At 44.0% G+C, this 13,954-nt stretch overlaps 1 protein-coding gene across 1 annotated transcript in view; it reads left to right on the top strand.

Annotated features, from left to right (window-relative positions):
* Positions 1–13,954, top strand: part of foxp4 (forkhead box P4) — a 92,841-nt gene that overhangs the window by 27,734 nt on the left and 51,153 nt on the right. Inside the window, exon 2 of the mRNA XM_085456330.1 lies at positions 5,774–5,953. Within this exon, the coding sequence (XP_085312456.1) occupies positions 5,783–5,953 (171 nt within the window). The 5' untranslated portion in view covers positions 5,774–5,782. The remainder of the gene's footprint in view (positions 1–5,773; positions 5,954–13,954) is intronic.

The following is a 13,954-nucleotide window of genomic DNA, read 5'->3' as shown; positions in this document are numbered from 1 at the left end:
TGTGAACAGACAGCAGTCTCCAAGCTGGTAAATCACTTACTGCACTCTAAAAGAAGGGTCGAGGTGAAGGCAGGAGTGTATGTTTGCCCCGGTCATACACACATACGGAGCGATCTCATCGGTGCGGAATGTGCTGTGTGTTTACCTATGGCTCCAGAACCCACCTGACCGAGGGAGGCTAATCTTTATGGGCTCTGTAAACAGGGACTTTGTCTTCTGAGAACTGCAGGAGGGCAAGAAGACACACAATTCACACAGCATGCAAACATAGACGTGCACAATAGATAGAAGAGGCAAAAAGCATACTGCAAGTTAGCATACATACTCTACAACAGTACACAGAAAGGCGCACATGCATGTGCAGAGACACATGCACACGCAAAAGTGCTATTAAATGCTTACCCAAACTAAACACCATATGGCAGACAGTCCTGCAGAAGTATAGAAAAACTCCTCGTGTTTTCATAGTGAGGGATTTTCTTATCATTTGCACTCTGAGCCCCCTCTCTTCTTCTCTCCACTCCCTAACAAAAGCACCGGCTTCTTCATTAGCCAGCTGCACAGCACAGTGGAGGTCAGAGTACAGGCCAATGCTGCTAGCTCCTCTTTCTGGGTTGATGATGCTCTTTGAAGCCAGTCAGTCAGCCAGCCAGCCGGTAGTAGATATTGGCCCACATCTGACTGACTATCTGTCTGGGATAATGGAGTTCACCTGTTAGCACTGGAGCAGGGCCAGGGCAGCCGCAGACATCTAGCATTAGCCCTTTTGCTGTTAGCCAACCTGTTAGCGCTGGCTGACAGCCAAAGTAGCCCGGAGCAGTGCTGCTAGCAGCTGCTAGCTTTAGCTCTCTGCTGAAGTCTACCTGGCTGGTATATGTCTGGTTTATGCACACACGTTTTTTTGTTTTTCTTTTGTGCCTGTGTGTGAATGTAGTGTGTTATTTCCTCACTTCACCTTTGACCTCATTCTTTTTTTTTTTATTGAAACTAATACACGTCAGCTCAGAAATGCCACACAGATATCCCTCCTATTCCTCTTCCTCTCATTCTCTTCTTTCGCTTTCTTCTCAAGGATAGAAGGAGAAGACAGCTTAAGATCTCTGAAACATCCACAGAGGCTAGGTGAATATTTTTGGATTAAACTGAATGCAACAAAGCAATTCGGTGTCTTGACAGAGAACTGGTAACATTTTGTTAATAAGCAGTGAAATAAGGCAAATATAGTTAGCACTATGAATATGCTTCACAACAATGCATGCTCTGTTGACAGTAATTAGTTTAACTGACTTTAGAGTGACTGTTCTTAACAAGTCTGCTAAGCATGTGCTGACACGCACACGGTAGCCTCATTGGTTAAATAGTCATTTGCTTGTGTAAAAAGGTAAAGCGTTAGGTGCTTTGATAGCAAGATGTTGTAGAACTCCTCCAATAGTCACTGCTTTATTTATTAAAGCAAATATATCTACTTATTGCTTTTCATTTCTTTCTATTGTTTTACACCCAACAGCAGAGTATGTCATTGTGGCAGATAAGTACAATTTACTCAGTGTTTCGGGTTGTGTTTCTCACTCATTAACCAACAAATGGATTTATGAAGACATAAGTGGCCAGATCTGATAGTTGGATTTGTTCTGGCGTTTGGGGTTAAATCAGATTCCCTCGGGGATAGTGTCACAGTTTATTTAGCACCGGAGTCTGACAGCTTGTTGGGTGAGAGTGTGAGAATATGGGCGTGTAAGTGTTTACTAAATCATGATCTGTCTTTGCATGACAGTGTTCCTGTCCTTGTCAAAGCGCAAATGTAGAGCAGCTTAGGCTCTTTGTAATGTTTTCAGGAGACAAATCCTTTAGCTTTCCCCAGTGACAGTAAATAGGACGTTCTCTGGACAGAGTGACAATAACGACAGTGATTCCCATTCCTTCCTCCGAGACTGTCATTTGTAATGAAGTAAAGTCCTCGCAGTTGTAACAGTTAACCAGATATTTTGTGCATCCACAGAGCCACTCTTTGTCAACTCTGAATTGAGATTCCTGATTACAAAACGGGTTAGAGCTGTGGCTCCTCAGATACTGTCTTCAGAAGACAGTCTCACTTGCTCACAAATATTGATTGAACTATCAGAGATCATAGACATAACCTATGTGGGTTCTATTTCAGGGTGAAAACTTTAATGTTTTCCAGGGTTGAACCTGCCACTAGTTGCCAGGCATAACCAGAGGGAGAAAGACGGCATGAAGAGAGCAGGAGAGTTAATTCAAGAGTCAGATGAAAGTAGATAGATGATGGAGTGTAGATACTGGTACAGACATTTTTTCCCCCTTACCCCCTCCCTCCTCCACTCACTCTCCCTCCCACTCTTATTCCCTCAGTTCTTTGCCTAATAAGCAGCGTTCCTGTGAGCTGATGCAAGGCGGAGGAAACAGAACAGGCGTTCTGGGAGTGCAGGAAATATTCCCACATGAGGCATAACATGATAAAGACTTATTATCTCACTAAGCTGCTGTAAACACAGATGCACACATAAATACACGCCGTACACAAATCTCTCCCCCCTCTCGCACAAACACACATGCATTCGCGGAAAGTGAAACCGGTCCGGTTTTACAAAGTTCCTGATGAGCAGTGACCAGGAGGAATCTGACAGAGCAAATACCACAGACAAAGCCTGGGAGTCAGCCGCGGTGAGCCAGCTTACTGGGCATTTGGCTCGGCTTGTTTGAACTTCACACACCCAGAGCAATGGGAGGAAACAGAGTGAGAGTTTTTTGTTCTGATCATTATTATTAATGCTGTGTTTTTGGGAACATCTGAACAAGCTACAGTACGTGTTGCAACAAGACTCGTCCCAACGCCTCTCGGCTCATCAATCTCACCAGACGCACACATAAACACATGCACCAAGCGTTCGCAGTGAGCTAATCCATTACAGTACAAAGGTAGGTGTCAGCCTCTTAGACAAACACACACAAACACTCACGTATACGCCAGAGTCATCAGAAACATGTTGAGTCCCATTACCCTCCTTCTCTTCTCCATCCCAATTAAAAGGCAAAAGAGGCCTTTTATTTCCCTCTCTTCCAAACACATTCTTTATCTCTCTGATCTGCACTCCGCCCTCCCTTGCTCAGTCCCCTCGGGGTAGTGGGAATGTCTCTCCCCACACACTCTCAGGTCAGGGGTTCAGCAAGAGAGGGTCTGAGCATGTAGCGAGATTGAGAGAGCAAGAAAGAGGCGCAGATTGAGAGCGGGGTAGCGGGCTGAGGCAGGCCTTTGCACGGGCAGCTCCTCTTCGCTGCCAGAAACACTTAAATGTAAAAATCGTGTGTGTCTGTGTGTGTGTGTATCATAACCCTAATCAAAGACTTCAGGGTAGATTTATGCCCCTGCCTTTTTCCCGACCTCCATTACACCAACTTATATACACCCATTACAGGATATGACAGAGTACACACCCTTTAGATGGGCATACCATCACACTGGCCTGTGTGTGTGTGTGTGTGTGTATAAAAGACAAGGCATGTGCTTGCAGCTTTAAACACTTCCCACTTTCCCATTAGGTCCTTGTCCACCTGCAAGCTCCATCTCTCTGTCTGTCTTTATCTCTCTTCCCCTCATTGCTAATAAGGTCAATGAGAAAGAGTAAAAAGCAGATGGGTCTACAGTACATTACGGCATGGCACAATATAGTGTGGGATAGATAGCAGACCGGTGATTCATGCGTAGTGAAATGTGTGATGATGTGAGGAGTTTTCTACCGCAGTGCAAAGTCAGTGGACTGTGCGGCGAGATGTGTTGATCACTCAGCACTATGCCTTGCTTCATAATATTACCTCAGGGAGTAGTTTGACCTAGCAGGGGTCTGGATGAAGGCGGGAGGAGATGAGGGTTGGGGTGGGGGTGGGACAATGAAAAAGAGAGCGAGAGAGCACACTGAGGAGAGGAGTGAGGTTGGAGATTAAGTGACTAGCTTTAAATGTCACAATAACGCTCTACTTCTCACTCTTAACTTCACAGGCGGATGGGTGCCAGGAGGGAGACAGGGGAGAGTTAATGGGGAGGAAAAATACTGCAGTGTGATTTGTGGCTCTCGAATGGCGCTGCTTGTTAGGGAAGAGTCTCGAACTGGTGAAATATGTCAGTAAGCACCTTGTACTTTTAAAGGTTTAGCTCGCAATATTTTAAAAAATAATAATATGTATGGCAAAAAATGGTCTCGCCACAGTGGCCAAACAGTAGCTCGTCTGGGACTGAAACCGGAGAGAGGTTTTCATATAAACGAAGACATTCTGAATCCTTCTCATAGAATTCCTCGATGATCCACGTTCGCCCGGTGCGCTTAAGTGGCACTGATAGCTTGCATGGATTTATTTCCACGTTCTAAGGCCTTGAGACGCTTGCCTCCAATACTTTTGATTCTATCCCCAGAAAAAAAAGTGATATAGAGTGGAACTGACACAAAAGAGCGGAAAATTTATATCCGGGTTTTGCAAAACCTTTAAAAGTGGAATCAGACTATCAGCAGGGCTGGAGACCTCATCAATGAGAAAACCTGTTTTGTTTTGTTTTTTTGGGGGGGGAGTATGATTTGAGAGAACTGACCATTTAACAAGCCCATCCACCTGCACACACTTGTAACCTCCCCCTACATGCACACAAACATGCTAAGGTCCCTGTCCCCCAGCAAACATTTGGCAGCATTCCATTAACAAAGCCACCAGCGATTTCTCACCCTCACCTGCTGTCAGAGAGAAAAAAAATATGCACACACACACTCATGTTCACCTACTCTTGCCTCAGAGGAAAAGAAAAGTTAGATTCTCCCATGAAATAGCTTTTATTGTTTCCCCAGAAGGCATGGGTTGTACGCCTCTGAAACAACACACACATGCGTTACACGCGCGCACACAGACGCAGACGGCAGGTAGAATGCCTCGATGGCGTTTTGTGTACCCACTCCGGAATGCTGAAGTAAAAGCAAAGAGAACTTTCCCCTTTTAAAGTGTGCACTTGCATGTTTGTGTGTGTCTGTGTGTGTTAATTTCTAAAACTGGATGAGGCAGAAAGACGAGATTGAGCTTGTCATTAGGAGTTCACAGCCTGCGTGCTTGTGTGAAGGTTTGTTTTGTTTTGTATTAGCTGAGCTTGTGTGTGTTCGGCGCACGCAGAGTGTGTGTCTCTGTGTCTCCTCTCTCCCACGCTCGAGCTCCTAACGATGGCAAATGCGCCTGTGTGTTTGCGAGGCGTTGTTTCTCAAAAACAACAACACATCCAGGAACGGCTCGTTTTGTCGGGTTTTGTGGAAGGAACACGCTCTAATTAGAGAGGCCCTCTGAAGGTGCATCAAACAGATCTTTCTCAAAGAGCAACCAGCTCATGACTCACACACAGCGCACACATGCCACCTCTGATTATTGGAGAAATGTGTGTGTTATTTAACTATATAGCAGAGTATTAACAGACTTGTCAGTTTAGATTTGCTGCACATGTGATCCTAATCCATTGTGTATGCTCAGAGACACACACATTTACATGGAGACGCACACAAAAAAAGTGTCTGCTTTAGGTGTTGCTTTGTGGCCTCTTGGGCAGGTTTGTGCATGACCGCGAGCCCTTTTTAGAAAGGAAAGTGTATATGCACGTATACGCACACTGTTCTCTCTCTCTCTCCTTCAGCATAACTTTAGTTTCCCAACTTGATCCGTTCTATCAGATAAGAGCTGAAACTGCCCAGGTCAGTTTTGTTCAACCTGTGACACGCCCTTCTGTCCTCAGGTGCCAGTGATGATGGTGGAATCAGCCTCTGAGACCATTCGTACGACGCCGTCCAACCAGAACGGAGTCAGCAGCCTCAGTAGCCAGTCGGATGGAGGGGGCGGTAGAGAGGGTGGGTCCAACGGAGACACCAATGGAGAGATCAGCCCAGTTGACTTACTCCACCTGCAACAGCAACAGGTGTGTGCTTTAGTGTTGCATATAAGTGTGCGCATGTTGTTTTTAGGCCTTTGTGGGGTCTCCCTATGGGTGTAATGCATGCTTTTTGCACTGTTTCCATTTGTCTATATGTACTCATGAGACTTGTTTTGCAACCCTTGTGCAACTCGTGATTGTATATATGGCACATCGTATGGAGCAGCATGTACACGTGAGGTCATTGCATAACGTACAGATGTGACAGCACTCGAGTGGCCACACAGTAATAGTTAGCTTTGTGTGTGCGAACAGTGAAAAGCTCTGACAGGTTGGCTGGTCGTTGCTTTAATTAGCCACTCTTCGTAATGTGCCAAATAATTCCACTGGGACACAGTTCCCCGCATTAATTCCTACTCGTGAGATTCCCAGTGATGGATATTTACACAGTCCTCACAATTCTGAAGAAGAAAACAGGGAAGAATGAGCTATTGTAGGTAAGCTCTGTGTGTGTGTACATTTCAGATTCTTATTTTTATGACACACTCCATATAGCACTCGGATGTGTGTCCATAACGTCTGGAGTTATGCTATTCTTCTTCTGTCTTTCTCTCTCTCTCTCTCTCTCTCTCTCACACACAGACACACACACACACACACACACACACACACACACACACACACACACTGGCCACTGCGTCAAATGGAATTTCCAAACTTTTCCCGGAACTTCTTGGATGAAAATTTTATTTCTCATTCCCCTCAGAATCCACATAACTCTCTACTGATTATTGTCTGAAGGACCCTGGACCTTTACACGTACTACAAACTTACAAACACACACACACACACACAGAATTTCACAACTTTTTTTTCATATAAAGGTCTCTACACTAGTCATTTGTCCGTAAATACACAAAAATGTCCGCCATGCTGTCGTCTAATGATCTAATGGTGGAAACTTAGTGATTCACATTTTTCAGTAAATGTTGAGGCGTTTTCTTTATTGAGTAGATTAATAGATAGAACACATTTTTGTCCTCCTGTTTATTTTTTTTATGCATGCTTTGTATGTTTGCCCGTCACAGAGGGTCAGTGTGGGTTTCTGGGTTCTTTCTAGTGAGGAAACCCAGGGGGGGCAAAAAAATCAGGGTTTCCTCCCTGCTGCTAAAATGATTCCCCCCTAATTATAATGATGGAGCGTTAGGTGAATGAAGAACACTCGAAGCCCTTCACTCCTGTCCTGCCCTCCCTCCTCCTTCCCATGACTGCATCCTCACCCTGCTTCCTCAGCAACCTTCAGCCGAGGACACACACACACACAGAGACACACACTGCCACGCACAAATGCACACATTTAAACACCAAACCTGTAGCTCATACAAAGCAGGTCTTTATTCTCTTGGACGTGTCTATGCTCTCTATGTTTTTGCACCTGTGTGTGTGTGTATATAGGTGTGTGTATGTGTGCGTGAACCCTGGTATTTCCTCTCTCGAGCGGGTTACCAACCACAAACATAGCTCCCTCTCTCTTTCCATCTTTTTCTCTTCCTCTCTTTTGCTGTACTAACCCCCCACCCCCCCACCCCAGCCACTATGGACCATGAAAGACAAGCACAACCTTTCCTCCAGATCCCAACACTCACCTCACAAAAATGTTACATCCACATATGTGACTGTAAATTTGCATTGTGGTAGTTCTTTATGAACAGCTTTTTTTTTTTTAGTTTAACTCGATTCTCGCGAAGTTGACTTGTTAAGAGTTAAAGGTGTGGTCTTCCTGTGCTATACATGTTTGTGTTTTTTTCGTCTGGAACCATTGTGTTCTTTTTTACTTGATTTAAGGGTGTTTCACAGCAATGCATTTTGGATTGTGAGGCGTAGTTTTTGCATACATGCGATTATGTTGAGGACTCTTAAACATGTGTCTGCTTAAAATGCTATTAGAATCACCTGTACCGTGTCTTTTCACTGACTTAAGATTCACGCGTACATTTACAAGCTTGCGTGCCACCTTCAGCCCTTCGAAATATCACAAGCCTTTGTTTCCCTTCACACACCTCCCAAACTCTCCGCTCTCGTTGCCTCACTCCCTGGATAAGATTAAAGCACCTTGGAGTGTTTATTTCTTTGATAGGAGCTGAGTTTTTTAAGTTTATCTTTTATCTTTCATCTGTTTTATTTTTTAAACTTTGTTATTATTAATATTTTATCCATGTTTAAATGAAAGATCTTAGAAAATATTAAAATATACTATATGTAGTTTAAATGCAGCAGGAGTTAAGATGTTATTTTTGTTGTTGTATCCTAACTTTTATTAAGAGTGAATTTTGTTATTTAACCTCCTAGGACCTGCCATCTACATATGCGGACATCACATTTTGGGGCATTTAGACCAAAATACTCAATTTTGCTCTACATGGGCCTGATATCCACTTACGAGGACATTATACTGCTACCGTTCTATCAAAATTTTAAATGAATATCCTCATATGTGGCTCTTATTTTTCTTAAAAACAAAAATAAGGTAAAAAAAATAATCTGGTAATTCTTTGTTTTTACATTCATCTGCCCCAAATATGCCCAAATATCAAAGAGAAATTAAAAATGCATGCCGTGGAAGAGTTTGGGTCTTAGGAGGTTAAAAGAGAACATTATACTTATTTTAAGACATTTTCATACGACTTTACTAAGTTTTATTAGATTTATTTATTTCATAGTCAGTCTTTAAAAACTAGAAGGAAAATGTCTTAGCTTTAGATTTCAATTTAGGATTTCTAACTTTTTAGTCTGTACTGGTCTTTTGATTTTCGTCCTTTCATATTCAGACTTGATTGTAAAATAATGGTGTATATATATATATATATATATATATATATATATATATATATATATATATATATATATATATATATATATATATATATATATATATATATATACATGCATACATTTTTTTTTAACTTAAGACGCTACCTAAATCTCATGGACATACCTCCTGCTCCCTATCCTCCTTTTATCTCCACGCTTGAGTCTCTCACCTGAAGCTATAGTGTAGACCAGCGTTGCCAATGCGCACTGGAGCAGAAAAGATATACACACTGACATACTGGGATCCTGACAGCTCAGTGTTGTCAGAACACAAAGCCATCTTTTCCTTGGGCCTCTTGGGAACCTGAGAGAAATCACAGCCATCTCCAGCCATCAAACCTCTAAACTGGCCTCTGTCTTTGGAGTCTAATTTTTTTATTTTTTATTTTTGTCTGTCATAGGTAGAGAAAATCAGAAAGATAGGAAAGTAAATGATGAGGGATAAACAGAGAAGAGAAATTGGAAGATGGGACTACCAGTCAGCAGGAATGAAGGTAAAAGGACGGGTGAAGAGGCAGCACTGGGACGGAGAAGGGGGGTGGGGGTGGGGGGCATTTGTGGGCTGGAAAGAAGAAATAGAGGGATGAGGGAGGGGTGTAATGCTGAGACGTGTCAGAAAAGGGCGCCTGGGCCTCCCTGTGGAATGTGGCCTGTCTGCCTCCCCAGAAAGAACAGAGCAGGAAAGAGGGAAGAAAGTGAAAAGGGGGTGAAGACCAGTTTTGCCCCATCATCGTGGAGAGAGATGAAGGGAGGGCAAGGAGGGAAAACAATGAGCCGAGTTACAGAGCGAGAGGAGAGCGAGGTGGAAAAGTGAGAGTGCGGTGGAGAGTGTATGGCAGTTTGTTGAGGTGCCGGGTGTGGACGTGAAATGATGCATAGCAGAAGAGAAATGTAAGCAGGATAAATCCTAACAAACCTCAAAGTGTGTGTGTATGTGTGGCTGGGTGGAGGGTTCACTGACGAGAACCAGGTGTCTCCTATTCTCTCCTTCCGTTTAAGTCTCTCCTACCACCTTTTTCCTTGTTTTTGGCAGATTTTAAGTCTATGCTGTACGTTGCTGCCACCCCCTCTCTCTTCTCACCCATTTCTGTCTCCCCCCCCCTCCCATTGCTGTCAATTAATCGCTTCTGGTGATGAGAGGAAGAGAGGAGAAGAAAGTAGGAAAGAGAGTGAGATGGTGACAAAAAGGTGCCATTTCCTCTTGGCAGGGCTACTCATCAGTTGCCTAAACCAGCCAGACAGGAGTTTTTCCCCTCTCTCTTGTGCTTAACTCACTCTTACGCGCAAATAGAAAGTGAGAAGCAGACTGTAGCAGTGGTCTCCATCCCCCAAGGGTTTAAAAGGAACATTGGTTGAGAAAAAGGCAGTTTTAGAAATTGGTTTGGAGCTTCGATCCCCACTCCCATTTGTCATGTTCTATTTTTTCCTCAGTGCTTCCCTCGTGTTGCGCACGTGTGCACGCTCGCACACACTCGGATACTAGCGATCTTTGTCACGCTCGCTTTTTCGTATACGCTCACACAGACACATATAGGAAGTTACACACGTGCACAGAGCTGATGTGAGTTAATGAAGGGTGTAATTAAGGAGCCGCAGTGATGACTGGAGATCAGGGGGAACCGATACAGATCTCAGATATACACAAACACTGATGAAAGATAGCTGTTTTGTGTGTGTGTGTGTGTGTGTGTGTGTGCATTGTGTGTGTGTGCACGTTCAAGAGTGAACATTTGGGTTTGATGCTGGGAGTGCTTTGCGGACAGATGTATGAGAATGCTGTGTGTGTGAGCATGTTAACAGATGATGAGAGATGCTGGATGATTCATATAACGTATGGCTTCCTGTTAGATTGGCTAGACTCGGTAATTATGGCCCGTATGAATGGAGGTGGGGAGGTTTTGAGCCATATGGGATTCGCTAGCTTTGGCTGAAAAGGCTTTGCTGAATTATGGAAGGTGAATGTTGGTCACTGGGACTGTTGTGTCTTGTTTGACCTCCAGCACTCAACAGAGTTCAATTTCAGGTCAGGAGTGCAGAGCAGATTGAGGTGAAGGGGTGACTTGAAAAGAGAAGGTAGATGGGAAAAGAGCATTTCAGTTACTGTTTCTGGATTATTAGGAATAATCAAATTCAGCTCCTTTTTAGTGCATCTGCACAACAGTTTATATACCAATGCATTTTTCTTGCCTGTCTGCATGCATGCATGCATAAACCCATAACTGTTTGTCTGTCATGTGTTCTGGTCACTAAATCAGTCCCACTCTTCTCCCTGAGTGCTGTCACCTCCTAAAAGCTTTCCCTCGGTCTTGCCCAGGCCTTCGTCTTTATGTGGGAGGTCAGTATGGTTCACAGGTCACCAGAGGTCATGCTGAGACAGAGGAGGGGCAAATAGGGTTGCCTACCATCACAGAACACCCACTGCTATTACCGCATTGATACAAAGAGACCTATAGAGCAACTACTTCCTCTAGGAGTCTTAAAAGGAATAGCAGTACCCTTTTTGTGTCTTCCTTGAATTTGACTTCTTTACTTTTTCTTTACTCGTTGGGATCTCAGAAAATCAATCTTTGTCTTAACCAGTACTTCATACTTAATAATCAGGATGATTTAAGACATGAACACACAACAAATATAATCGGCTACCCTGACTGTCACAACGGGACTGAACGGACTCACGCGCAGGCTCTAGGTCTTGAAAGCACAAGAGTCTTTATTATGATGCACCAGGTGATTATTTACAAAAGTGAGGGGAAAGCCGGGCTCCGGGGGTCCACACACGAACGGGAAAGACACGCATACTCTCCGTCCACTCCTCTTCACACTCGCACACTCTCCGTCCACTCCTCACACTCCACTCACTCGGGTAACACAGGGGTAGGTCCAGGGAATCTGTACACAGAGACACGAATGGGTAGTTAGGTAAATCGCTATGAAACACTTCTGAAGTCATTGAGCTGGGGTTACACTGACGAGGGTCGGCAACGGTCCAGCGACGAGAAACACAGGGCTGCCGTCTTATAAAGGAGCTGGATCACTCGTGATGAGCCACAGGTGCGTGGGCCAAGGGCAGGAGCCCGCAGGTGAGCTCCGCCCAGGCAGAGGGAGGAGGGAAAGAGGGGAAAGGAGAGAGCAGGAAAAAAATAAAAAAAGGAATACAAAACATATGTAGCCGTACTGAGCCGACCGGGTAGGCACAGGGACCCTGACACTGACTATCTTTTGAGATCCGGATATACGGAAGCACTCTACTGCAAATCTTTAAAGCTTCTGGGTGCTTGCTTATTAGCATACAAACATCTACCTAAAGAACAAATATGCATCAATACCCAAAATATAGCTTTAGTGTTCAAAGGTGTTCAATTGACCCCCCCTCCTCAAATTTCTCTTTTTTTCCCACATACCTAATTCTAATAGTATTTTTTTGTGTCAATAAAAGAATTTTTAATGCTTTCTCCAGCCAAGCTATTGAAATGCGGAGTTTGTTTTTTTGTTCGCACTTTTGTTCTCTCAGTTCTTTTGCATTTCTCCCCCGTGACCTCCTCATAATACATGCTCATTCTCTAGCTAAAGAGGAAAAATCCACCATAGTTTAGCACATTTCTGAAATTATAGCAGAAATATTCACCACAGTTTTCACATCAACTTGAGCAGTACTGTAAAACTGTAAACTCCTTAATACGGTCTTCCACATAAGTATGCTACAGGACTATAGCAAAAGACGGAGAGTAGACATGGTTCAGCAGACCAGATGAGCTAGCATGGACATAGTCATGGTTGATTGATCCAACCGGTCAAGGGACCCAGAGATGAAAATAGACAGCACGAACACACAAAAAAAATGTGTGTTTGTGTGTGTTTGTCCTGTCTCTGTTGTGGAGACAGTGTTATACTCACACATACCTGGGCACCTGTAGGGGTTAGGTTGGGTTTGGTTGCCATGGGAGTGTTTGAAAGCACTCACACTGGGTAGGCCTGGCGGTGTTGTCAGGTAAATAACACACACATGCACACAAGACACGTCGAGGAATGGGCTGCAGCAGACACAGTTTATGGAGGTTAAAAAGTTGAGTGAAATAGGACTTCCACTCCTCAACCTGTCACCATGGTGACTGAAGGCTGTTATAAGGTCACAGGTCACAAAACAAAGCTGAAAGACCTCATTATTATTAGTAACAGCTTGTGTGTGCGTGTGTCTGGGGATGCTTCTCCAGACATAATTGGTTTTAACTGACTTGAGATCAGGTGCTCTGTTGCAGAGTTCATCTGGAATAAGGCACCAAGACAGGACAGCTTTAGTCTGCAACCATGCACTCCACTCATTTACCCAAACAAGGAAACGTGTAAGTTAAATATGTTGTTGCACAGGTGGCCGCGCACAGTTAAGGTTCATGAATGTTTCACGTGTGTGGCGGCAGACAAATCTACTTAGTATCATAGAAATAATGTGGCAATGTGTATTGTTTTTCTTGGGTTACTGTATCCATAACCTGGCTTAGCATGGCATTTTGTACAAGCACTTTGGTGGGACAATCCCAAAAAACTGATACTCCCACACTCTGGATTGAGCCGCAAATAAATCTGCACGATCATAAAAGTTCTTGCCTGCATATGTAGAAGGGTAATTGGTAAAGAAAGCAGCTTTTTAACCCTTTTAGTCGTGCATATTCACAAAATGTTTTGCTCCAGTTTGATCAAATTTGACTGCTGATGCTATGCGTGCAGTCATTAAAATGTTAACTCTTAACCCGTGTCTTTAGTTGCAGGATTGGTCTTGTTAGCTAAAAATAATCTATCCAGATGTGTACCTAAGGATGAGACTTGCTTCTAGGAGAACTTCTTGTGTTATAAGGTCCTCCTATCGCGGCGATGAAGGGTCAAGAGTTGGGAGTTCGCCTTGTAATCGGAAGGTTGCCGGTTTGAGCCCCCGGTTTGGACAGTCTCGTCGTTGTGTCCTTGGGCAAGACACTTCACCCGTTACATACTGGTGGTGGTCAGAGGGCCCGGTGGCGCCAGTGTCCGGCAGCCTCGCCTCTGTCAGTGCGCCCCAGGGTGGCTGTGGCTACAATGTAGCTTGCCATCACCAATATGTGTGTGAATGGGTGGATGACTGCATTTGTAAAGCGCTTTGGGGTCCTTAGGGACTAGTAAAGCACTATACAAATAAAGGCCATTTAC

This window comes from Copadichromis virginalis, linkage group LG5, assembly GCF_057382275.1.
Source record: "Copadichromis virginalis isolate Kocher_CV1m ecotype Utaka linkage group LG5, C_Virginalis_male_GT1.1, whole genome shotgun sequence".
In the NCBI taxonomy this organism is placed as follows: Eukaryota; Metazoa; Chordata; class Actinopteri; order Cichliformes; family Cichlidae; genus Copadichromis; species Copadichromis virginalis.
Note: the sequence above shows the minus strand (reverse complement) of the source record. Positions and strands in the feature narration are given on the sequence as shown.